We start from the raw sequence: 23907 nt of genomic DNA on the forward strand, positions 1-23907 counted from the left end.
CTTTTTTTCTCTCTTTCTCTTCTTTTCATAAACATATGCTTTCTCTTCTTTTTCTCTCCTTTCATAAGCATATGCCTATGCATGTCCTCCTTCTCTCTTCTCTCTTCTTTTTTCCTCTCTTCTTTCTCTTCTCCTTCTCCTTCTTTCTTCTTTCTCTTCTCCTTCTCCTTCTCCTTCTCTCTTCTTTCTCTTCTTTTTTCCTCCTTCTCTCTTCTTTCTCTTATGCTTATGCTCTTTTTCCCTCTTCTTCTCTCTTATGCTTATGCTTATGCATGAGCATATGTCTCCTTCTCCTCTTTTCCTTTCTCCTTCTCCTTCTCCTTCTCCTTCTCCTTCTCCTTCTCCTTCCCTCCTCTTCTTTTTTCCTCACTCTTTCTCTTCTTTTCATAAGCATATGCCTATGCCTTCTTCTTTCTTTCTCTTCTTTTTTCCTCTCCTTTCCTTCCATTTCCTTTCCTTTCCTTCCCTTTCTCTTATGCTTATGCTCTTTTTTCCTCTTCCTTCTCTTATGCTTATGCTTATGCATGCTCTTCCTTTTCTTATGCTTATTCTTATGCATGAGCATATGTCTCTTCTTTTTTCCTCTCTTTTTCTCTTCTTTTCATAAGCATATGCCCCTGGCCATGTCCTTCTCCTTCTCCTTCTCCTTCTCTCTTCTTTCTCTTATGCTTATGCATAAGAATAAGCATATCCTTTCCTTCCCTTTCTCTTATGCTTATGCTCTTTTTCCCTCTTCCTTCTCTTATGCTTATGCTTATGCATGCTCTTCCTTTTCTTATGCTTATGCTTATGCATGAGCATATGTCTCATTCTCCTCTTTTCCCCTCTTCCTTCTCTTTTTTTCTCACTCTTTCTCTTCTTTTCATAAGCATATGCCTATGCCTATGCATATCCTTCTCCTTTCTTTCTCTTCTTTTCATAAGCATATGCCTATGCATGTCCTTCTCCTTCTCTCTTCTTTCTCTTCTTTTTTCCTCTCTTCTTTCTCTTCTCCTTCTCCTTCTCTCTTCTTTCTCTTCTCCTTCTCCTTCTCTTTTCATAAGCATATGTATTTGCCTTATGCATAAGCATAAGCATATGTCTCCTCTTATGCTCATGCATAAGCATAAGCATAAGCATGAGCATACATCTCTTTCTCTTATGCTTATGCTTATGCATGAGCATATGTCTCCTTCTCCTTCTCCTTCTCCTTCTCCTCTTTTCCTCCTTTCCTCTCTCTTTCCCCCTCTCTTTTCCCTCTTTCAATCTCTTTTCATAAGCATATGTATTTTCCTATGCATAAACATAAGCATATGTCTCCTCTTATGCTCATGCATAAGCATAAGCATAAGCATGAGCATACGTCTCTTTCTCTTATGCTTATGCTTATGCATGAGCATATGTCTCCTTCTCCTTCTCCTTCTCCTTCTCCTTCTCCTCTTTTCCTCCTTTCCTCTCTCTTTCCCCCCCTCTTTTCCCTCTTTCAATCTCTTTTCATAAGCATATGTATTTTCCTATGCATAAGCATAAGCATATGTCTCCTTCTCTTATGCTCATGCATAAGCATAAGCATAAGCATGAGCATATGTCTCCTTCTCCTTTCCTTCTTTCAATCTCTTTTTCCCCCCTTCCTCCTTTCCTTCTCTCATGAGCATGTCTCGTTTTCCTCTTTTCCTCTCTCTTTCTCCCCCTCTTCCCCCTCTTTCGATCTCTTTTCATAAGCATATGTATTTTCCTATGCTTAAGCTTTCTCTCATTTTCTTTTATGCTCATATGCTCATGCATAAGCATTAGCATAAGCATGAGCATGAGCATAAGCTCATAAGCATGAGCATGAGCATAAGCTTTCTCCCCCTCTTCCCTCTCTTTCGATCATAAGCATATGTATTTGCCTATGCCTATGCCTATGCTTATGTTTGTTTTTATTTTTTGTATTCGTGTTTGTGTCTACGTTAGACATGGGATCACGTCGCATGTCCGACAAGTATGGGCAGCCTCGACGGAGGAGACATCACGATCTCTATGCTCTAGAGGACTTTGATTCCTCTCAGGCGACACCTCAGGGGCCTACCCCTGCAACCCGTCGCTCGGGGGGGTCACTCATCATATGTAACCCTATCACGTGAGTTCAATAGAAGGATATTTTTTATTTCTAAAATTTATAGAAATACATATACATAAGGGACTATTTAAAATAGTTTTGGAAAAAATTTACAGATTTGTATAAAAAAGGGGTACATTTTATTAATGAAAAATTTATAGATAAGGGATTTTAGAAATAGGCCTTGAACGCACGTGATATAGAGGGTTTATACATAGTGACCCCCCGGAGGCCTGTCGACTCCTCTCGGATGTAGCACTGCAACTATCCCTCGGGGAACTCCTTTGCTAGCAGCCCATGGCTTTGTCGAGAGTCCGAACAAGTTTGTCGCACAGATGACCGATGAGGAGGCAGCGAGATTCTTCTCTCTGCTATCTCAAAGGACCTCAGCAATTCCCTCTCCTGCACTAACAGTTGGATCTACTGCCCAGCCGTCCCCTCGTGTCCCTTCGACTGAGGGGTCATCACCTGTGCGTGCCTATCGTAAGGGAAGGAAGAGTAGGAGGGGCCGCTTATGTTGTGCTAACTCGAGAGATGTAGATGAGTTAGCACACTCACATCCCTACAGGACTCCACTTGGTCCCGAGACATAGTATCAGTCAGGTCCCTTGCCCTCTCCTACTCCCATTGCTACTCCTCGCTCCGGAAGTGCTAGCACAGCTTCCACTCGCTCTAACTTTGCCACTACCATGAGTCCTCCTTACCCAGTCGAGGACCTCTCCTATCAAATCACGACTGTCAAAGAGATAATAGAAGATAGAAAGGGCAAAGCAGTGATGGCCACCATGAGGCGGTTGATGAGCCACCACTTCAAGAGTGGAATTGCTACTGATTGGCAGTATCAAGATGACCAAAAAAAGTAGGCGGTCATTGATGAATTAAAGGAAAAATACCCTAACCCACCAAATTGGGAGTTCAATGAGAATTACCTGCGAGAGCGCATGGGTTTGGTCTTGAAGCATCGTAGATCAACCTTGCGTACTTCCATCGTAAAGGGGATGGCCAAACCCAGCTGGGCAGACAAAGCTGATTGGAAGTTCTTCAAGAAGCAGAATAGAGACCATCCTAAAATGTTTGAGGGTCAGAGGAGGGCTGCGAGGAGACGGTTGGACATCGTAGGTACTTCGCACTTTGGTACAGACGGATGGTTGGCGTTTGAGGTAATTGTGGTAAGTCTACTTCTTCTCATTAAATGTATTGTTCTATTTGTTTTACTACATATTACATGCACTTTATCTAACTCTCATAAATTGGGTCCACAGTAAGCTGCGATGGGTCGTCTTCCTACAGATGCAGAGACACGATGCGCGTTTCACATAGGAACAAAGCCATGGTTTATTGAGCAGGAGGCAATGGGAGTGACGGTCGATTGGGCTGAGGTGGCTGCCCGCACGGTATAAGTCTACTCCTACTTGTAATCTCACTTTTTAAATTGTTTTATTCTTTAAGTTCCAATCTAATTTTCAATTAATATGGTTTCACTCTTAGAGTCAAAGCTCAAGCGTCGCGTCACTAGAGGCAAGCAATCATGAGGGCTAGGGATCAGGCATAGCTCACGAGGGTCAGGGAGTAGGCACAGCTCATGAGGGCCAAGGATCAAGCCAGCAAGACAAGGACAAGGAGGAGGACAATGATTCAAATGAGTAGTAGTAGTAGTAGTAGTTTACATATACTTCGCCATGTATATCAAATTGTATATCGGCTCGTTTGAGCGATTTTGTATCACCCTTTTCGAAAGGGTAATTTTGTAACAAACAATGTTGTATATCTTTAACATGTATATGCTTTTGTTGCTCGATCATTTCATTTGAGCAATTTTGTATCACCCTTTTTGCAAGGGAAATTTTGTAATAAAAAACTTTTTTTTGTAATTACAAAAAAAACAAAAACCATTAGTGGGTCAAAACAGGGCTTGCTATGGCCCTGTTTAGCCCCACTAATGCTTTTTTTTTAGTTCTGTTAATCATCGCTATATAGCGACGTTTACCAGTGTTGCTATATAGCGACATTTATTAGCATCGCTATATAGCGACGCTTATATAGCGACCGTTCTTTTTCGATGCTTATAACGACGTTAATAACAACCTTTGCGCCTATTTTTAAAAAAAAATTAGTGTAAAAAACGTCGGTATTTTCATCGAAAAAGGGCCTATGCCTTGTAGTGGAAGCGTCGCTATATAGCGACGGTTCAGGGCACTTATTGTTAGAAAAGAGAAAAGAAGCTCATGGGTGGCTATTTTTTGGCTCTTAATAGATTTCCTTGCAACTCATGTTGTGATTTTGGAAGTGTGCAAATGGAAGGGACGAGTGGAAGGCTCGTCAAATGATGCACCAATGCCCGAGAGCACAGAATGGCTTACGGAGAGGTTGTATTGTCATTGCACTCATTAACATCAACGTCGTAAATCTTGAAACAGGATAAGGAGGGTGACGAGGGTACGCATACACCATTATGACACGAAACCCCGAGACAAGATCTTATATTTACATGAAATCTTAAAACAGGATGAGGAGGGTGATGAGGGTACGCATATACCTTCACACTTTGAGCAAGACTATAGTCTCCTAGATGATGATGAGGGTATGGTCGACATGATGGATTCTATTTTTAGGGGCACTACATCACATTTACACGTGATGTCAGAGCCTGAGGTCAAAATGTGAGAGTTGCAATCAACACAGTTGTATGAGGGTGCTAGGATGTGTAAACTACGTGCTTGTCTCTCAATCTCTAATCTGCAAGCAAAGTATGGGTGGTCAAATACAAGTGTCTCGACCTTAATGAGGTTATCTCCTGCATTAATTTGACTCATTATTTGGATATTGTTTGTTTTGAGAATCATCATGTATATTTGAGAATCATCATTATTCGAAGCCTTTGTATCCCCACTTTTTCTCTCTTTTATCCCCACTTTTTCTCTTCTCACTTTCTCTCTTTTACTCTCTTATCTCCTCTCTTTCTCTCTATTATCTCCTCTCTTTTCTCCTTTTTCTCCTCTCTTTTTCTCTCTTATCTCCTCTCTTTTGTTCTTTTTCTCCTCTCTTATCTCCTCTCTTTTTCTCTCTTATCTCCTCTCTTATCTCCTCTCTTTTGTCCTTTTTCTCCTCTCTTTTCCCCTCTCTTTCCTCCTCTCTTTTCTCCCACGTGAAGCTTCAATAGCCTACTATTAAACAAACAAATACAGACTTTTGTCACTCTAATTCAAAGAATGCAGGAGTCTGTAAATGTTTGCTCAATGTCAGGTTGTAATATTCTAAGCTTGCTCAATATCTTACAGGGATTCTAAGCTGTAGCATTAGTGTACCATTGCTCCAGAAGATGTTGCTTACACCAAATACCATACGGTCCTCATCAAGACATGAAGTGAAGAAGATGCTAACAACGGTGGGTATGGATTATGATACCATCCATGCTTGCCGTAATGATTGTATTCTCTTTCATCGTGAGCATGGAGATTTGGCTAGTTGTCTGAAGTGTGGGGAACAACGATATAGAGATGACTTGTAGCGTAAGCAGATACCGGTAAAGGTCTTGAGACACTTTCCCATCATTGCAAGAATATAGCACATGTTTTGATGCAAATCCATAGTGGAGTTGATGACATGGCATGCATCTCATCAGTTCACTGATGACACATTCAGGATTCCCACAAATTATGCAATTGAAAGCACATAGACAATCAGTGGCTGGACTTTGGGAGGGAGCCACGCAACTTACATCTTGGGCTCACCATGGATGGAGCGAATCCTTTTGGGCTACGCTCGACATCTTGGTCGACATGGCCCATAGTTTTGGTGAATTACAATATCCCACCATGGCTAACAATAAAGAAGGGACACCTCATGCTTCCACTAGTTGTGCCAGGGAAGTACAAGGCCAAAAATATGGATGTGTACATGGCACCTTCGATAGAGGAGTTACAGATCTTATGGAAAGGAGTGCGGGTCTCATAGACATACCAATGATATTTTGGTCAGGGGTATCTTGATGTGGACCATGCATGACTACCCAGCATATGGAGGGTGCGCAGGTACGTGGTTGTGTCGTTACATGTATAATATTTATAGGATTATGCTTTTATGACTCTCTTTCACATGCATGTCTTATACTAATACATTCATGCACGCGTGCAGGACTTGTTACAAGTGGGTACCATGCTTGTCCCGTTTGTCGACCAGGTTTAAAATTGCTTGCATGATACTCTAAACATATGAGGAAAAATTTTTATGAAGGTCATGCTCGATACCTTCTACTAGACCATCTCACGCGTGGAGGTCAGCTTGATCCACCACCATCATATTTGAAGGCAAGTGACTGGATTCAGGCTTGGAGGGCGAATGGAGAGGAACCTCCTTCTGGTATGAAGAGGCTATTGATCTTTCACAAGCTTCCTTATTGGGGTCAGTTACAAATCAATCATCTCTTGGATCCCATGCATATCTTCAAGAATGTGGGGGCTACTATTTGGGCACACTTGGTTGGTTCCAAAGACTCGAGAGGAGTGCGAGAAGACTTGCATGCTATGAATAGGATGTCTCGTTCGTGGCCCCAAGTGCATTCTTTGGGAAAAGTTATCCTCCCGAAAGCAACATGGATCCTCTCTATAAGAGAGTTCAAGGCAGCGGTCAAGGCGGACATTGCCTCTTTTCAAACACCTATAGGGTACATGCGTTGCTTAAAAGGAGCATTTTCAAAGGACAACAAGCTTTGTGGGCTCAAGTCCCATGATTGGCACAACGTCTTACAGGTATTCTAAGCTGTACGATTAGTGTATCGATAATTGTGATGCGTTAGCGTAATTATGATTATGTTATATTGTTGACATGACTGCTTTGTTGCTTTGATAGTTCATCCTCCCAATTACAATAAAAGGGTGCTTACAAGAAGATGTTAGAAATGCTATATTCAAGATCAGTGGTATTGTGAGGTATGCTTACTATCAAATCGCATTGATTGCATTTTTTTCAATTAAAGCTGAATAATCTATAGACTGATTATGAATATATCTTACATGGGCATGTGAAATAGGTGGATATCTCAAAAAGAGATCTCCATATCTAGCATCGAGGAGGCTATAGTGGAATCCATCGAAGCCGTATGCTTGTTTGAGAAGCACTTTCCCTCGAGCATTATGACAACTCAAGTGCACTTGCTTGTGCACATAGTTGATGAGGTGGCCATTGCACGTACCGTTCATAGTCGATGGATGTTTTTTCTCGAGCGGTTTATGAAAACTTTGAAGGGATTTGTAAGACAAAGAGCAAGACCAGAAGCAAGCATGGCAGAGGGATGGCTTGTGCAAGAGTCGTTAGTATATATCACGGAGTTTCTTGCATCCACGAATCCCAATATGCTGCAAGCTTGGCATAACAAGGATGATGATCGCATCATTGGCGAGGTTCCCCAGGGAAAAGGGATTGAAAGAAAGATGAGAAAAGAGAAAATGGAGAAATTCAATAAGTTTTGTATCCTTAATAGCAAGGACATGTAGAAGTGGATTGAGAGATATGAAGCAGCCAAAGCAGAAAGAATAAATGCAAGGATGAGATTCAGAGTAATGTACAGGCGATCGCAACCATATCCACGGGATTTGGCTCTTCTCCCCACTCACATGTCACTTAATTGGCTACAACTAGCTCTACGTAAAGCCGAACGCAATGGAGAGACAATAAATGAGCGCGAGCGAGAGTTATCATATGGATATATGATCCATGTAAGTTTCTTATCTCTTAACGTAATTAAGTAATTATTTGTGGCAATAAACGCTATCACTACAAGGCATAGGCCCTTTTCCGACGAAAATACCGACGCTTTTTACATTAAATTTTTTTTTTTCACGAGCCCAAACGTCGCTATAAAAGTCGTTAAAAGTGTCGAAAAAGAACTGTCGCTATATAGCGATGATGGCAAACGTCGCTATATAGCGACACTATTAATCGTCGCTATATAGTGACACTGGTAAACATCGCTATATAGCGACGATTAATAGAATTTAAAAAAAAAGGATTAGTGGGGCTAAACAAGGCTTGCTATGGCCCTGTTTAGCCCCACTAATCCTTTTTTTTTTTTTGGTAATTACAAAACAAAGGTTTTTTATAACAAAATTTCTCTTGTGAAAAGGGTGATACAAAATCGCTCGAATGAAATGATCGAGCAACAAAAGCATATACATCTTGGACATATACAACATTGTTTGTAACAAAATTACCCTTTCAAAAGGGTGATACAAAATTTCTCAAACGAGCGGATATACAAAATGACATACAGGGCGAAGAAAATGCTACTACCACTACTACTACTACTACTCATCCGAATCCGAATCGTCCTCATCTTGTTGGCCTGTTCCTTGGTCCTCGTCAGTTGGTTCTTCTTCCACATCCTCGTCATGCTCATCTGATCCCTAGCCCTGTTGATCGCTCGCCTCTGATGATGGGACACTTGAGCTTTGATCCTAAGAGTGAACCATAAAAATCAAAAATTAGATTGGAACTTAAAGAATAAAACAATTTAAAAAGTGAGATTACAAGTAGGAGTAGACTTATACCGTGCGAGCAGCCACCTTAGCCCAATTTACCGTCACTCCCATTGCCTCTTGCTCAATAAACCATGGCTTTGTTCCTATCCGAAATGCGCATCGCGTCTCTGCATCTGTAGGAAGGTAACCCATCGCAGCTTGCTGTGGATCCAATTTACAAGAGTTAGAGTTAGCTAAAGTGCATGTAATATGTAGTAAAACAAATAGAACAATACATTAAATGAGAAGAAGTAGACTTACCACGGTTGCCTTGAACGCCAACCGTCCGCCTGCACCAAAGTGCGAAGTACCTACGATGTCCAGCCGTCTCTTCGCAGCCCTCCTCTAACCCTCGAACAATTCGGGCTGGTCCCTATTCTGCTTCTTGAAGAACTTCCAATCAGCTTTGTCTGCCCAGCTGGGTTTAGCCAACCCCTTTGTGATGGAAGTACGCAAGGTTGATCTACGATGCTTCAAGACCAAACCCATGCGCTCTCGCATATAATCATCATTAAACTCCCAATTTGGCAGGTTAGGGTATTTTTGTTTTAACTCATCGATGACCGCCTACTTCTTTTGGCCATCTTGATACCACCAATCGGTATTTATGCCGCTCTTGAAGTGATGGCTCATCAACCTCCTCATGGTGGCCATCACTTCTTTGCCCTTTCTATCTTCTATTATCTCTCCGATAGCTATGATTTGATAGGAGAGATCCCTTGATGAGTAAGGAGGACTGACGGTAGCAGAGTCAGAAGGAGTGGAAGCTACGCAAGTGCTTCCGGAGCGAGGAGTAGCAGTGGGAGTAGGAGAGGGAAAGGGACCTGACTGATACTGTGTCTCCAGACCAAGTGGAGATCTGTAGGAACATGAGTGTGCTAACTCATCTACATCTCCCGAGTCAGCACAACATGAGCCGCCCTTCCTACTCTTCCTTCCCTTATGAGAGGCACACGTAGGTGATGACCCCTCGGTCGAAGGGGCACGAGGGGACAGCTGGGCAGTACGTCCACCCATCGGTGTAGGGGAGGGAATTGCTGAGGTCATCTAAGATAGTAGAGAGAAGAATCTCGCTACCTCCTCATCGCTCATTTGTGCTACAAACTCGTCGGGACTCCCGACAAAGCCATGCACGGCTAGCAAAGGAGTTCCCCGAGGGGTAGTCGCAGTGCTACGTGGAAGAGGAGTCAGACCAGGGGTAGTCCTAGTGCTAGGTCCGAGAGGAGTCGGACCAAGTCCTCGAGGTAGTCTCCTGAGAGGAATCAAAGTCCTCTAGAGCATACAGATCACGAGCTCTTCTCCTGCGAGGCTGTCCGTACTCATCGTGATCCCATGTCTAACATAGACACAAACACGAAAACAAAAAACAAAAAAACAAACATAAGCATAGACATAGGCATAAGCATAGGCAAAGAGGGAAAGAAGAGGAAGAAGAGGATTTTAGAGGGAAAAGAGAAGGGGGAAAAGAGAAGGGGGAGGAGAAGAGGAAGAAGAAGGAAACGAAAGAGGGAAAGAAGAGGAGAGAAGAGGGAAAGAGAGAAGCATAAGCATGAGCATAAGCCCATGCTTATGCTTGTGTGGAAATAGAAAATAAGAGTTAGAGGAAATAGAGAAGGGGGAAAGAGAGAAGCATAAGCATGAGCATAAGCTCATGCTCATGCATAAGCATAAGCATGAGCATAAGCATGCTCATGCTTATGCTTATGCTCATGCTTATGCGAAAATAGAGAATAAGAGTTAGAGGAAATAGAGAAGGGGGAAAGAGACAAGCATAAGCATGAGCATAAGCTCATGCTCATGCATAAGGATAAGCATGAGCTTATGCTTATGCTTAAGCATAAGCATAGGCATAAGCTCATGCTTATGCTTATGCATGAGCTTATGCAAAAATAGAGAATGAGAGAAGGGGGAAATAGAGAACGGGGAAAGAGAGAAGCATAAGCATGAGCATAAGCTCATGCTCATGCTTATGCTTATGCATGAGCTTATGTGGAAATAGAGAATGAGAGAAGGGGGAAAGAGAGAAGCATAAGCATGAGCATAAGCATGAGCTTATGCTTATGCTTATGCTTAAGCATAAGCATAAGCATAGCTCATGCTTATGCTCATGCATGAGCTTATGCGGAAATAGAGAATGAGAGAAGGGGGAAAGAGAGAAGCATAAGCATAAGCTCATGCTTATGCTTATGCATGAGCTTATGCAGGAATAGAGAATGAGAGAAGGGGGAAAGAGAGAAGCATAACTCTTATTTTCTAGCTCATGCATAAGCATAAGCATAAGCTCATGCTTATGCTTATGCATGAGCTAAGCATAAGCTCATGCTTAAGCATAAGCATAAGCATAAGCTCATGCTTATGCTCATGCATGAGCTAGAAAATAAGAGTTAGAGGAAATAGAGAAGGGGGAAAGAGAGAAGCATAAGCATAACCATAAGCTCATGCTCATGCTTATGCGAAAATAGAGAATAAGAGTTAGAGGAAATAGAGAAGGGGGAAAGAGACAAGCATAAGCATGAGCATAAGCTCATGCTCATGCATAAGCATAAGCATGAGCTTATGCCTATGCTTATGCTCTCATGCTTATGCTTATGCTCAAGCATAAGCATAAGCATAAGCTCATGCTTATGCTTATGCATGAGCTTATGCGAAAATAGAGAATGAGAGAAGGGGGAAATAGAGAAGGGGGAAAGAGAGAAGCATAAGCATGAGCATAAGCTCATGCTCATGCATGAGCATAAGCATGAGCTTATGCTTATGTAGCTGCAGTGATGGGCGTAGGAACCCTCTCTTCCCCTTAAACACTTTCCTTCTTTCCCCTTCTCTTATTCTCTTTTTTCCCCCTTCTCTTATTCTCTCTTTCCCCCTTCTCTCTTTTCCCCTTCTCTCTTTCCTTTCCCTCTTATTCTCTATTTCTGCATAAGCTCATGCATAAGCATAAGCTCATGTTTATGCTTCTCTCTTTCTCCCTTCTCTCATTCTCTATTTCCGCATAAGCTCATGCATAAGCATAAGCATGAGCTTATGCTTACTCTTTCTCCCTTCTCTCATTCTCTATTTCCGCATAAGCTCATGCTTATGCTTATGCATGAGCTTATGCGGAAATAGAGAATGAGAGAAGGGAGAAAGAGAGAAGCATAAACATGAGCTTATGCAGAAATAGAGAATAAGAGGGAAAGGAAAGAGAGAAGGGGAAAAGAGAGAAGGGGGAAAGAGAGAATAAGAGAAGGGGGAAAAAAGAGAAGGGGGAAAAAAGAGAATAAGAGAAGGGGAAAGAAGGAAAGTGTTTGAGGGGAAGAGAGGGTTCCTACGCCCATCACTGCAGCTAGCACCTTAAGCGCTAGCTGCAGGCCAATGCAAATAACAAAAATAATAAATGGAAAAAAGAGGAAGCACTTACCTGAAATAGTATGTCCCGCGCTCGGTGTTGTGGAATGGCCCTACAAAAGAGAGAAAACAACCCATTTTTTCAAATAAGATGTTAGAGGAAGGAGGAGATTACAAAAGCAACTTCTTGAAAGGAGGAGATTGAGGAGACAAGGAAAGGAGGAGATTGAGGAGACAAGGAGAAAGAGAAGGAAGAGAAATACAGAAAAAAGAGGTGTCTTCTTTCTTTCTTGAAATCTCGTTTTTTGTTTCAATCCTTTGAAAACAAGCATGAAAACTAGTTTACAGGTTTAGCAATACAAGGAGAAGCACTCACAAAACTAAAGCTAACAAACAAACAACCTACATTGTTGAAACAAACTCACCTCTTGAAGAACTTCCTTTCAAGAAACCAAAGAAGAAAAAGGGTAGAGAGGGAGTACAAGAGCTAGGAGAAGGGTGAGGAGTGGAAAATAGAGTGGGAGGTTGCTTGAAATAGGTGGGAGGTCGTCAAAAATAGGTGGGAGGAGATATTAGCTTGCTATCTTGAGAGATTAGAGAAAAGTATAAAGAAAAAACTGCGCAACGGGAGTTTCGGGTTTTAACCCACAGCGTCGCTATATAGCGACGCTTATTCGTCGCTATATGTGACATTTTTAATTAATAAACGTCGCTATATAGCAACGGAACAGAGCAAAAAGGTCGCTATATAGCAACGCTTACAGTCACTTGTTGTAGTACCATGAAAAGAAGCTCATACATGCTATTTTATAATTGTTAATATCTCTTCTTCATGCTTATGTTGTGATTTTATAAGTGTAGATGGAAGGGACGTCGTTCGATGATGCGCCAATGCCCGAGAGCACGAAGTGGCTTACAGAGAGGTTATACTGTCATTGCACTCATTGCAAGCGAGAAGTACGACATCAACGTCATATTATCCTCGAGGGGGTCACTCATCATATGTAACCCTATCACATGAGTTCAACAGAAGGATATTTTTTATTCCTAAAATTTACAGAAATAAATATACATAAGGGACTATTTAAAATAGTTTTGGAAAAAATTTACAGATTTGTATAGAAAAGGGGTACATTTTATTTTTGAAAAAATTTACAGATAAGGGATTTTAAATATAGGCCTTGAACGCACGTGATATAGAGGGTTTATACATAGTGACCCCCTCGAGATATTATCATGCGCCACTTGTGAATGTATGGGGAGGAGCTGGAACTAGTACCCACCATTGGTGTTGCACATGTTGATGGACTATCAGTAACTCAAAGCTATTTAAGTTCGCAGTCTTATTGTATACCAGGAAATAGAAGATCTTATATTTACACGAAATCTTAAAACAGGATGAGGAGGGTGACGAGGGTATGCATATACCTTCTCACTTTCAGCAAGACTATAGTCTCCCAGATGATGACAAGGGTATGGTCGACATGATGGATTCCATTTTTAGGGGCACTACATCCCACGCACATGTGATATCAGAGTCTAAGGTCAAAATGTGAGAGTTGCAATCAACACAATTGTACGAGGGTGCTAGGATGTCTAAACTACGTGCTTGTCTCTCAATCTTGAATCTACAAGTAAAGTATGGGTGGTCGGATACAAGTGTCTCGGCCTTAATGAGGTTATCTCTTGCATTAATTTGACTCATTCTTTGGATATTGTTTGTTTTATTGTTTGTTTTGAGAATCATCATTTGGATAGTGTCTTTGTCATAGGTTGCTCCAGAAGATGTTGCCTACACCAAATACCATGCCCGCATCAAGAGATGAAGCGAAAAAGATGCTAACAACGGTGGGTATGGATTATGATAGCATCCATGCTTGCCATAATGATTGTATTCTCTTTCGTCGTGAGCATGGAGATTTGGCTAGTTGTCCAGTGTGGGGAACAACGATATAGAGATGACTTGTAGGCTGAGCGGATACCGGTAAAGGTTTTGAGACACTTTCCCATCATTGCAAGAATACAACACATGTTCCGATGCAAATCCATAGCGGAGTTGATGACATGGCATGCATCTCATCGGTCCACTGATGACACATTGAGGATTCCCGCAGATTGTGCAGCTTGGAAGCGCATAGATAATCAATGGCGGGACTTTGCGAGGGAGCCATGCGACTTACATCTTGGGCTAGCCATGGACGGCGTGAATCCTTTCGGGTTACGCTCGACATCTTGGTCAACATGGCCCATAGTCATGGTGAATTACAATATCCCACCATGGCTAACAATAAAAAAGGGACACCTCATGCTTGCACTACTTGTGCCAAGAAAGTACAAGGCAAAAAACATGGACATGTACATGGCACTATTGATAGAGGAGTTACAGATATTATGGAGAGGAGTGCAGGTCTTTGATATTTCCAGAGCTCCTAGACATACCAATGATATTTTGGTCAGGGGTATCTTGATGTGGACCATGCATGACTACCCAAGATATGGAGAGTGCGCAGGTACGTGGTTGTGTCTTTACATGTACAATGAGGGATTATGCTTTTTTGACTCTCTTTCGCATGCATATCTTGTACTAACACATTCATGCACGCATGCAGGACTTGTTACAAGTGGGTACCATGCTTGTCCTGTTTGTGGACCAACTCTAAAATCGCTTGCACGCTACTCCAAACATATGAGGAAAAATGTTTATGAAGGTCATGCTCGATACCTTCCGCTCAACCATCTCACACGTGGAGGTCAGCTTGATCCACCACCATCATATTTAAAGGCAAGTGACTGGATTCAAGCTTGGAGGGTGAATGGAGAGGAACCTCCTCCTAGTATGAAGAGGCTATTGATCTTTCACGAGCTTCCTTATTGGGGTCAGTTACAAATCAATCATCTCTTGGATCCCATGCATATCTTCAAGAATGTGGGGGCTACTATTTGGGCACACTTGGTTGGTTCCAAGGACTCGAGAGGAGTGCGAGAAGACTTGCGTGCTATGAATAGGATGTCTCGTTTGTGGCCCCAAGTGCATGCTTCGGGAAAAGTTGTCCTCCCGAAAGCAACGTGGATCCTCTCTACGAGGGAGGAGGTAGCGGTCAAGGTAGACATTGCCTCTTTTCAAACACCGACAGGGTACATGCGTTGCTTGAAAGGAGCATTTTCAAAGGACAATATGCTTAGTGGGCTCAAGTCCCATGATTGGCACAAGGTCTTACAAGTATTCTAAGTAGAATTAGTGTACTGATAATCGTGATGCGTTAGCGTAATTATTATTATGTTATATTGTTGACATGACTTCATTGTTGCTTTGATAGTTCATCCTCCCAATTACAATAAAAGGGTGCTTACAAGAAGATGTTAGAAATGCTATATTCAAGATCTATGGTATTGTGAGGTATGCTTACTATCAAATCGCATTATGTATTTTCTTCATGGACATGTGAAATAGGTGGATATCTCAAATATCTTACATATGCATGGACATGTGAAATAGGTGGATATCTCAAAAAGAGATCTCTATATCGAGCATCGAGAAGGCTAGGGTGGAATCCATCGAAGCTGTATGCTTGCTTGAGAAGCACTTTCCCTCGAGCATTATGACAACTCAAGTCCACTTGCTTGCGCACATAGTTGATGAGGTGGCTATAGCAGGTACCGTTCATAGTCGATGGATGTTTTTTCTCGAGCGGTTTATGAAAACTTTAAAGGGATTTGTAAGACAAAGAGCAAGACCGGAAGCAAGCATGGTAGAGGGATGGCTTGTGAAAGAGTCATTAGTATATATCACAGAGTTTCTTGCATCCACGGATCCCGATATGTCGCAAGCTTGGCACAACAAGTATGATGATTGCATCGTTGGCGAGGTTCCCCAAGGAAAAGGGATTGAAATTAAGAAAGATGAGCGAAGAGCAAATGGAGAAATTCAATAAGTTTTGTATCCTCAATAGCCCTGCAATGCAGAAGTGGATTAAGAAATATGAAGTGGCTAAAGCAGAAAGAATAAATGCAAGGACGAGATTCAGAGTAATGTACAGGCGATCACAACCATATCCATGGGATCTGGCTCTTCTCCCTACTCACATGTCACTTGATTGGCTACAACTGGCTCTACGTAAAGCCAAACGTGATGGAGAGACAATAAACGAGTGCGAGTGAGAGTTATCATCTGGATGTATGGTGCATGTAAGTTTCTTACCTCTTGACGTAATTAAGTAATTATTTATGGCAATATATGCTATAAAATAGATGCATCTTCATTGTTTTAATGATGCTCTTTTACAGTACAAAAAGTACGGTGCATTATGGTCATATGGATGACATTTTCATGTGGAACGCATCGATTCAAAGAGAGTCACGTATGATTGTGGAGTCATGGCTAACTTCACACAAGATAGCCGAGCAAGTGCTTCGGATACCAATCTTCTCTCCTCACAGTTGGATTATTGTGGAACCATACACGACATCTATGAAATTGATTTCAGACACTTTACTATTTTCATTCTTGATGTAAAATGGTTTAGAACTACTTACAACGGTCCCCATGCAACAGTGAGAAAAGATAGTAACGGTCTCTTTGCAATAGACTCCACCAAACATTGGACCAATGAAAGTGATACTTTTGTTGTTCCCAAGCAATGTGAGCAGGTGCATACTAATGATTTAATTAGTCGAAGCTTTCGTTTTGAAAGTCCATTGATACATGTACTTGAGCATAATTTCATATATGTAATTGACGACATTTGGCACCCATCTTTAATATAGGTGGTTTTTCATCCGAATCGTTCTGATCCAAGATGGTGGTACATGATCCAAGTTGCACCACGAAGTAAGCAAATTTTTGAAGATCGAGATGTGGATATGGAGATGCCACTACCAATGCCAGATCCAATTGATGAATCTAGCGAAGAAGATGTAGATCACCAAATGAACCAAGAGGAAGATGTGCATAATGACATCACACGGGAGGAGGATGGAGATCATGATATTGAGGAAGAAGACAACAATCATCAAGAATCACCACACTTTATTGAAGAAGATGATCAAATACTTTTAGGTGAACGTACGATGCTAGAGTACGATGATGATATAGGAGATCAACTCGGTATAGAGTTGGAGATAGACTTGTTTGGCACCTTAGACTTAGCTCAAGATGAAACAGTTCATGTAAATGCCCTTATTTTATTTTTCTCATCTCAAACTTGGACATGAATATATGAGCTTCAAAGGCTTGATGTACATGCTCTCGTACTTTTATTCTCTCAAAAGATCAAACATGTATGAAAATTTTAAAAAAAATTATCATTGGAAAAAACTATCTTTTAAGGTCGGTATGGGAAAAAAAACTCTCTGTAAAACGTTGCTATAGAAAACTGTCTCAGTGTCACTATATAACAACCATTACCAATATGATAAAAGTCGCTATATAGATACTTTAGCAAACATCGCTATATATATATATAGCGACGTTTGCTAAAGTCGCTATATAGCAACGTTTGCTAAAGTCGCTATATAGCAACACTTAATGAACCCCGCTTCTAATACCAATGATTAGCACCCCACGCACGCTAAATGTCGGTACTTAAGCATCACAATAGGATCCGTGTGTAGCAGTGTCTTTTCCATATAATCAAATGGTGTATCTATACACCCCCTTTATATTTAATTCAACCAACTCTTTCTATATATTGCATATTGAGTGGAGGTGCACAACATTTAAAGCTTTATTAGACCATACTTGAGTGGGGATGATCCATTCTTTTGCAAATTTACCAATGATGTATTGAGTAGAGGTCACCACTTACAACCTGGGGTAATTTTTAGGTTTATTATGTGGAACTTACACATCTAGTGTTACCAAAATACCCAATTTATGAGTCTACTAAGTGATATTGAGCAAAGGCTTGAGGGGTGCACTACAAAGAAACCCTAGGTATCACGTGTGTTCAAGGGGTATTTTAAAAACCCCTCAACTAAAAAAATTTCCCCAATAAAATTACCCCCCTTTACTTATGAACTAATGGATTTTTAAAAAAAGATGAATTTAAAAACCCCTCTCTGTTATTGTAATCTTGTTGATTTTTTTCCAAAAGTGGTATTAAAATACCTCTCCTTTTGAATGCACGTAGTACACTAAAATTTTTGGACGTGAACCCCTCGAGAGAAAAGGTGACCATTTCAGAAAAAAGCTCCAAACGAATCAAGAAAGTCCAAATTATTTGAATAGTGTGTTTTTAGCTTCTTTGCTATATGTTTCTCTTATTTTCAGGTATACATGAATTGCCTTGTTTACTCTTCATGTGTGTAGACTCATATAACATGCATGATACGCTCTATATCTCTCATATTGCCTCCAAAATGACTCCAAAAGTAGTAATGTATCTCTCATATAAGGACTTTAAAATTCGTCTGGGAAAAAAAATATAATTACATTATGGGATATATAAATTTTGAGAAAATTTACAGAGGGGGTGTAAGGAAATGCTAAAAATAGGTTGCATAGGGATTTAGAAGAGAAGTCTTGAATGCACGTGATATAGACATATTACACTAAGTGACCCCCCTCAGATAGGGGTACATATATGGTGGGATAGATTGCACCGGTTGGACATACAAAGCCTCTATAGGTTTGCTTTTTGTTAGAGTTGGCATTCCTATCGTGCAATATATGATGAATCCCGCAATTGATATATCTTTTCACATTTCTCTTCCTTCACACAATAAGAGGCATATTTCAGATTGTACATCTGGGATTTCTAATGGTTGGCCACACACATGAGGATGTTGGTGCAATGTTGAATAGGCTTTCCAAAAGGCTTTAATCAATTGTGTGCTCTCTTTTTGCCAGGGGATTGAGAGTCCATTCTTTTGTCTAGTGCCATACTGATGCAAAAGATACCAAAGTCACTTTATTTATGTAAGGGTACATATGTGGTGGGATAGATGCACTGGTTGGACATAGAAAGCCTCTATAGGTTTGCTTTTTGTTAGAGGTTGCATTCCAGCTATGATGCAATATATGATGAGTCCCACAATGGTACCAAAAGGAGACCCACTTGCAGTGCTGCTTTTTGCTAGTACTCTAAACGATTGAAATACCATCACATGGATGGTTTACCTTGGCTTTTGGAAAAAATGTATAGAAAGAAAATTGTAAAAACTTCATTTCTTTGATTATTGCATATTTAGAACAATTCTACTTGCTTCAAATGGTAGCATTAGCAACAACACACAATTCATAGATGATTTTTTACCTTTAAAAGATTGGATGGATGATGTTGTGGAAGATCCAAACATGCAAAAAAATTGACCTGAAAAAAAAACGGATGGATGATGATGTGGAAGATCCACATATGCAAAAGTGGAAGATGATGATGTTGAACACTACTATGGATCAACCAAAGGGTGACCAAAAGTTGCTTTCAAGCCTCACAAGGAAAAATGTACATAAAGACCAATTTATGCTAGTGCGGCCACATGAGAAGATCTATTCAGTTTGGTTAGGCTATGCACTTTTTGATGTTGAACAAGACAAAGCTTCAGTCCAATATTGGGCCACAATAGTCAAGGGTAATGTTCCTAATGTACAAATTTAAGATATAAGGATTGTGATCCAGAACGTTGGAAGCCACCAATACTGGTAATAGTACGGAGTCGGAGAACAAGATGACATCCAAATTTGTTAAAGGGCATGAAATATCCAAAGTAATGGATGTCATTAGGGAGTGACACTCACAAAGAGGTTCAATTAGTCAATGAATAGAAGTGTTGTAATAGTTCTTCTATAACCTACCATTTTCCCAAGCAGGATTATATTGTAAATGTAAAAACTTATTGCAAATGTAACCTAAGTTGCCATCATTGGTCAAAATTGCAAGTTTGGATTTGATACTTACAAATGTGGAAGGAGGGGCCAATATAACAACACATGCCACCCACTACTCCTCATAGAAAAAGCCTGGGGCACCAACTCCCTTTAGTAAGAAAACCTATCAAAATCTTGAGTATGAGATGAATTTAATAATATGCCATGAGTAAAAATTATTCAAATTGACATGGTTGTGTTTTACATTAAAAGAGCTTCAAATATGTCTTTACACCTTGAAATTTGGGTAACACATGAAAAGGTTACATTAATTTGAAAGGAGATGGGTTTTCATATTTTAGTGTATCTTTTGTTTTACCCCCCCTCATCCAAAAGACCCCTCCCCTTGGGCCTCACATATTATGGAAAATATGTACAAATCTTAAAATCTTGCATATTTTTCAAGGTATATACCTTATATTTTGTGGAAGGGGGGACATGAAATTTTCATATTTTTCCCTTGCATTTTTGAAAATTTTAAAGGAAATCCATGCATATTATGTATGCCTTGCCCCCCCATACCCTAGATTTTGGACGAGGGTAGTAACATACTACATATTGAGTTGGCGCCCCAGGAGAAAAAGATGACGTCTTTCTCCATTTTTTGGCTTAACACTTGCATAATAGTGGCTATGATGTAACCTAAGCATTGGCTCCCAAAATCTTAGTGATAAAAATAAAAATTAGCCCCTATTACTATCATGGATGATGGGACACCTTCGGATTTGTAATTAGAAATCATGAAAGCCATGTCCCCCATGGATTAGTACTAGCCCTCCAGTAGTATACCCGCCATATATATAAGATGGAGACAATCACACACAAAAACATATGCCCCTTTTCCTATATGAGGTACTCGCGCATCTGCCCACCACCTTTTCGTCTACATGTCATAGCCATGGCTCCTTCCTCCTCTTCTTCCTCGCCATCGCCCTTCTCCCTTTTTGCTTCTGTGTACTTGCCATCATTGGATCTAAACATGGTAGTGGCTCTAATGCTCCCCTAATGTGACTTATAAGCATGGTATTGGCCCTCATACCACTGAGAACTTTCTTATATTGAAACATGGCATCATGTGACCTAAGCCTTAGCTCTCATAGTATTTTATGTAATAATTCTTTCCCCATTTTAAAAGTTATCCCTCTATAATACCCGCCCACTATACCCCACAAAGAGAATGATGCCATCATGTGACCTAAACCTTAGCTCTCGATAATTCTTCCCCATGGACTACTAAGTTTAACCTCCATGAGTAAATGGACCCGTCTACGAGATAGACTCTCCTCTCTCTCTCTTCACCATGTGGAGCCCTCCTTTGCCTAGAACCGAACTCTCCTCTGAGTGCCACGTGGAACGTTCTCTATTAGAAAATAATAATAATAAATAATACATGCACTCGAGGCTCCTACCCTATATAAAAGAGAGAGGAGAGCCCGTCTTCTTCTCCTTCTCTCTCTTCCCCTCTCACTTACAAGTCATCCCCTTTTCCGCTCACCATCTAGGAGAGGCTACATGAATGAAGTTCACCTTGTTTGTAATAATTCTTCCCCCATTTTAAAAGTTAGCTCACAACACCCAAGCTCGAGTTTTCGATGTAAAAATGCTTCCCCTCCTTTAACCTCCATCAAACCCTATATATAAGAGAGACGAGAGAGACTCACGGAACACGCGCACTACCACCTTTCTTTTCTGCAACCATAGCCATCCATGGCTGCTCCTCTACTCTTCGTCAACTTGTTCCTCGGCATCGCCCTCCTCCCCTTGTGCTCCTCCTCCTCCTCCTCCTCCTTCCTGCGCTTCCCCGTCTTCCACCGTGAATCCCCCTCCTCCCCCCTCCGCTCCCCCTCCCTCCTCCCCTCCTCCTTCCCCCCCGACTCCCCCCTCCATCACTTCGTCTCCTCCGGTCTCGCGCTTCGCAAACGCCTACGCCCTCGCCGCTCCCACCGCCCTTCTCCTATCTTGGGTCATGTCTCCTACCTCGACAATTCTGGCGGCGAAGTCTACCTCTCTGCCCTCGTCGGCTCCCCCCCCCCAAGAACTCATCTTCACCCTCGACACCGGTAGCGAGCTCTGTTGGACCGGCTGCTCGCCTAGTTGCAAACAGTGTGACCTCCGTGGCCCGCTCTTTCGCCCCGCCCACTCCTCCTCCTACAAGCGAGTGCCGTGCACGTCCCCCCTCTGCTTGAACAGCTTAGGCTTCACTGCGGGACAGTGCAGCAATGACTCGGCTCAGTCTTGCTTGTTTGAGGTGCAATACGGAGACAGCTCGCATGACGTTGGTTACCTGTCTGCCGACGTTTTGCACATTGGCAAGCTTGCCAAGCCCTTTGTTATTGGGTGTGCCGTGGTCGAGATGGAATCTGTACCCTTGCCCACTTCCGGCCTCTTGGGTCTCAATCCAGGTCCCTTCTCATTCGCCTCGCAGCTGCTGGCCGGCAGCGGCTACTCGTCGAAGAAGTTTGCATACTGTTTTCCTGATCGCGTCACCAACTTGAATACTTCCGGAGTCATTCTATTTGGTGACTATAAACTTCCCTCAAAATTGGCATACACCCCCCTGGTCCCTCCCTTCTCTCCACTGGGACATGTATTCTACTACGTCAATCTTCAAGGAATCAGTCTCGGGAAGGAACTTCTGAATATTCCGGCTTCCGCTTTCCGGTCCGATGCTTCTGCTGGGGGAGGCACTATTCTCGACTCGGGTACAGGTTTAACTCGATTGGCGGATTCTGCTTACACACCCCTTGTCCAAGCTATGTTAAAGGCTACCGCTCATCTGCATCCCTTCTCTTCTAAGGAGGCAGGAGATGTATGCTACAGGATCCCTGTCACGGCACGTGTTCTCCCGAATGTGCCAAGCATCACCTTCCATTTTGCGGGTGGCGTTGACCTCGAGCTGGGGGCTGATAGCATCTTGTACGTGGAATCAGTGGAGGGGAGAAACATGGTGCTATGTGCAGCTTTCGCTAGGGTTTTCGATAACCCCGCTGTGAACATAATCGGGAACTACCAGCAGCAAAATTACTGGATTGAGTACGACCTTTCGTCCTCGCGGGTTGGATTTGCGCCGACGGCGAACTGTGCCATGAATTCGAATCTGTGACAACTAGATGCAAAATGTTAGCAAGGACATAATAGATATGAAACGTGGCTGGAACCGACTTCACGACTGTCATCTATTTGCAATAATATGAAAGAATTGTCATATTGTCGAGGAGAGAGAGCGAAGCGATTACAGGCTCGAGAAGAGCTGTCTACCATTCGCGACTCACGTGCGATGTGGCATTTGCCCACAATAACATAAGGCTAGTTGTGTCTTCATGGTCTCTTGGTTAAGGCTTGCTGTAGGGTCCTTAGTTGTGTCTTCATGGCTTCTTTTACCTCATGTTATATTGCATGGCTTCTATTACCTCATGTTATATTGCATGTGAAAAGTTAATGGGGTTGTATAAGACGTGGCATGTATTCGGGATTCAATGTTTTAACGAGGGTTAACTTTTAACTGTCCCATATTTCTAGAGACCACTAAATGAGCAATACTTTGGCATCATTTCTAAGGAAGAATCATACGTTTTGGAAAACTATTATTAAGCCCAATTATTGCCATTTAAGAAGCTTTCTCAAGAAAAATCCCCATACCTTATTAAAACTTATCAAAAATTGAGTTGTATCTTTACCATCATGTTCAACACATAATAGTCAAAACAATTTCTACCATAGAAGCTTTATCACATGAGATGTTTTGAGTACACATGGGAAATCCTTATAACATGTTTTAATAGGTAGAGAGAGACATTCCTAGTATAACATAAGCCTTATCACATGCTTTATGTAGAGATAGAAAATCCTTAGAACATGTTTTAGGCAGATATATTTTTTTCTTTTTACATAGTTGATTAATGTCCTTACCTCATGTTTTGGGTAATTAAGATAATACTTAGAATCTCTGTACAATCTCGAAACTCTGAAACGTCAGATGCCCCTAGAACATCAGCTTTCCTACCCTCCTAGAGGACTGTGATGGGTCAAGACTAAACAAAGTTCCCCACTATTTTGCAGTCAATGACAAGCTTGAACTGATGGATGTCTCAAAAGCACAGGACATCTATGCCGAGAAAACATGC

The 23907-nt window shown here is 41.6% G+C and overlaps 1 protein-coding gene across 1 annotated transcript; it reads left to right on the plus strand.

The window, feature by feature from the left end:
- Positions 1-21473: 21473 nt before the first annotated feature.
- On the plus strand, positions 21474-23175 carry LOC147880254 (aspartyl protease 25-like). Its single transcript, XM_087371123.1, has one exon. It carries the CDS (start codon positions 21750-21752, stop codon positions 22884-22886), a length of 1137 nt encoding a protein of 378 aa, XP_087227249.1. The 5' UTR covers positions 21474-21749; the 3' UTR covers positions 22887-23175.
- The last annotated feature ends 732 nt before the right edge of the window (positions 23176-23907 follow it).

This window comes from Dipteris shenzhenensis, chromosome 32, assembly GCF_047967505.1.
Source record: "Dipteris shenzhenensis isolate YYH24624 ecotype China chromosome 32, Dip_SZ_1.0, whole genome shotgun sequence".
In the NCBI taxonomy this organism is placed as follows: Eukaryota; Viridiplantae; Streptophyta; class Polypodiopsida; order Gleicheniales; family Dipteridaceae; genus Dipteris; species Dipteris shenzhenensis.

Coding starts and splice junctions, on each gene's coding strand:
- LOC147880254 (XM_087371123.1), top strand. CDS start 21,750: ATGTCTCCTACCTCGACAATTCTGGCGGCGAAGTCTACCTCTCTGCCC.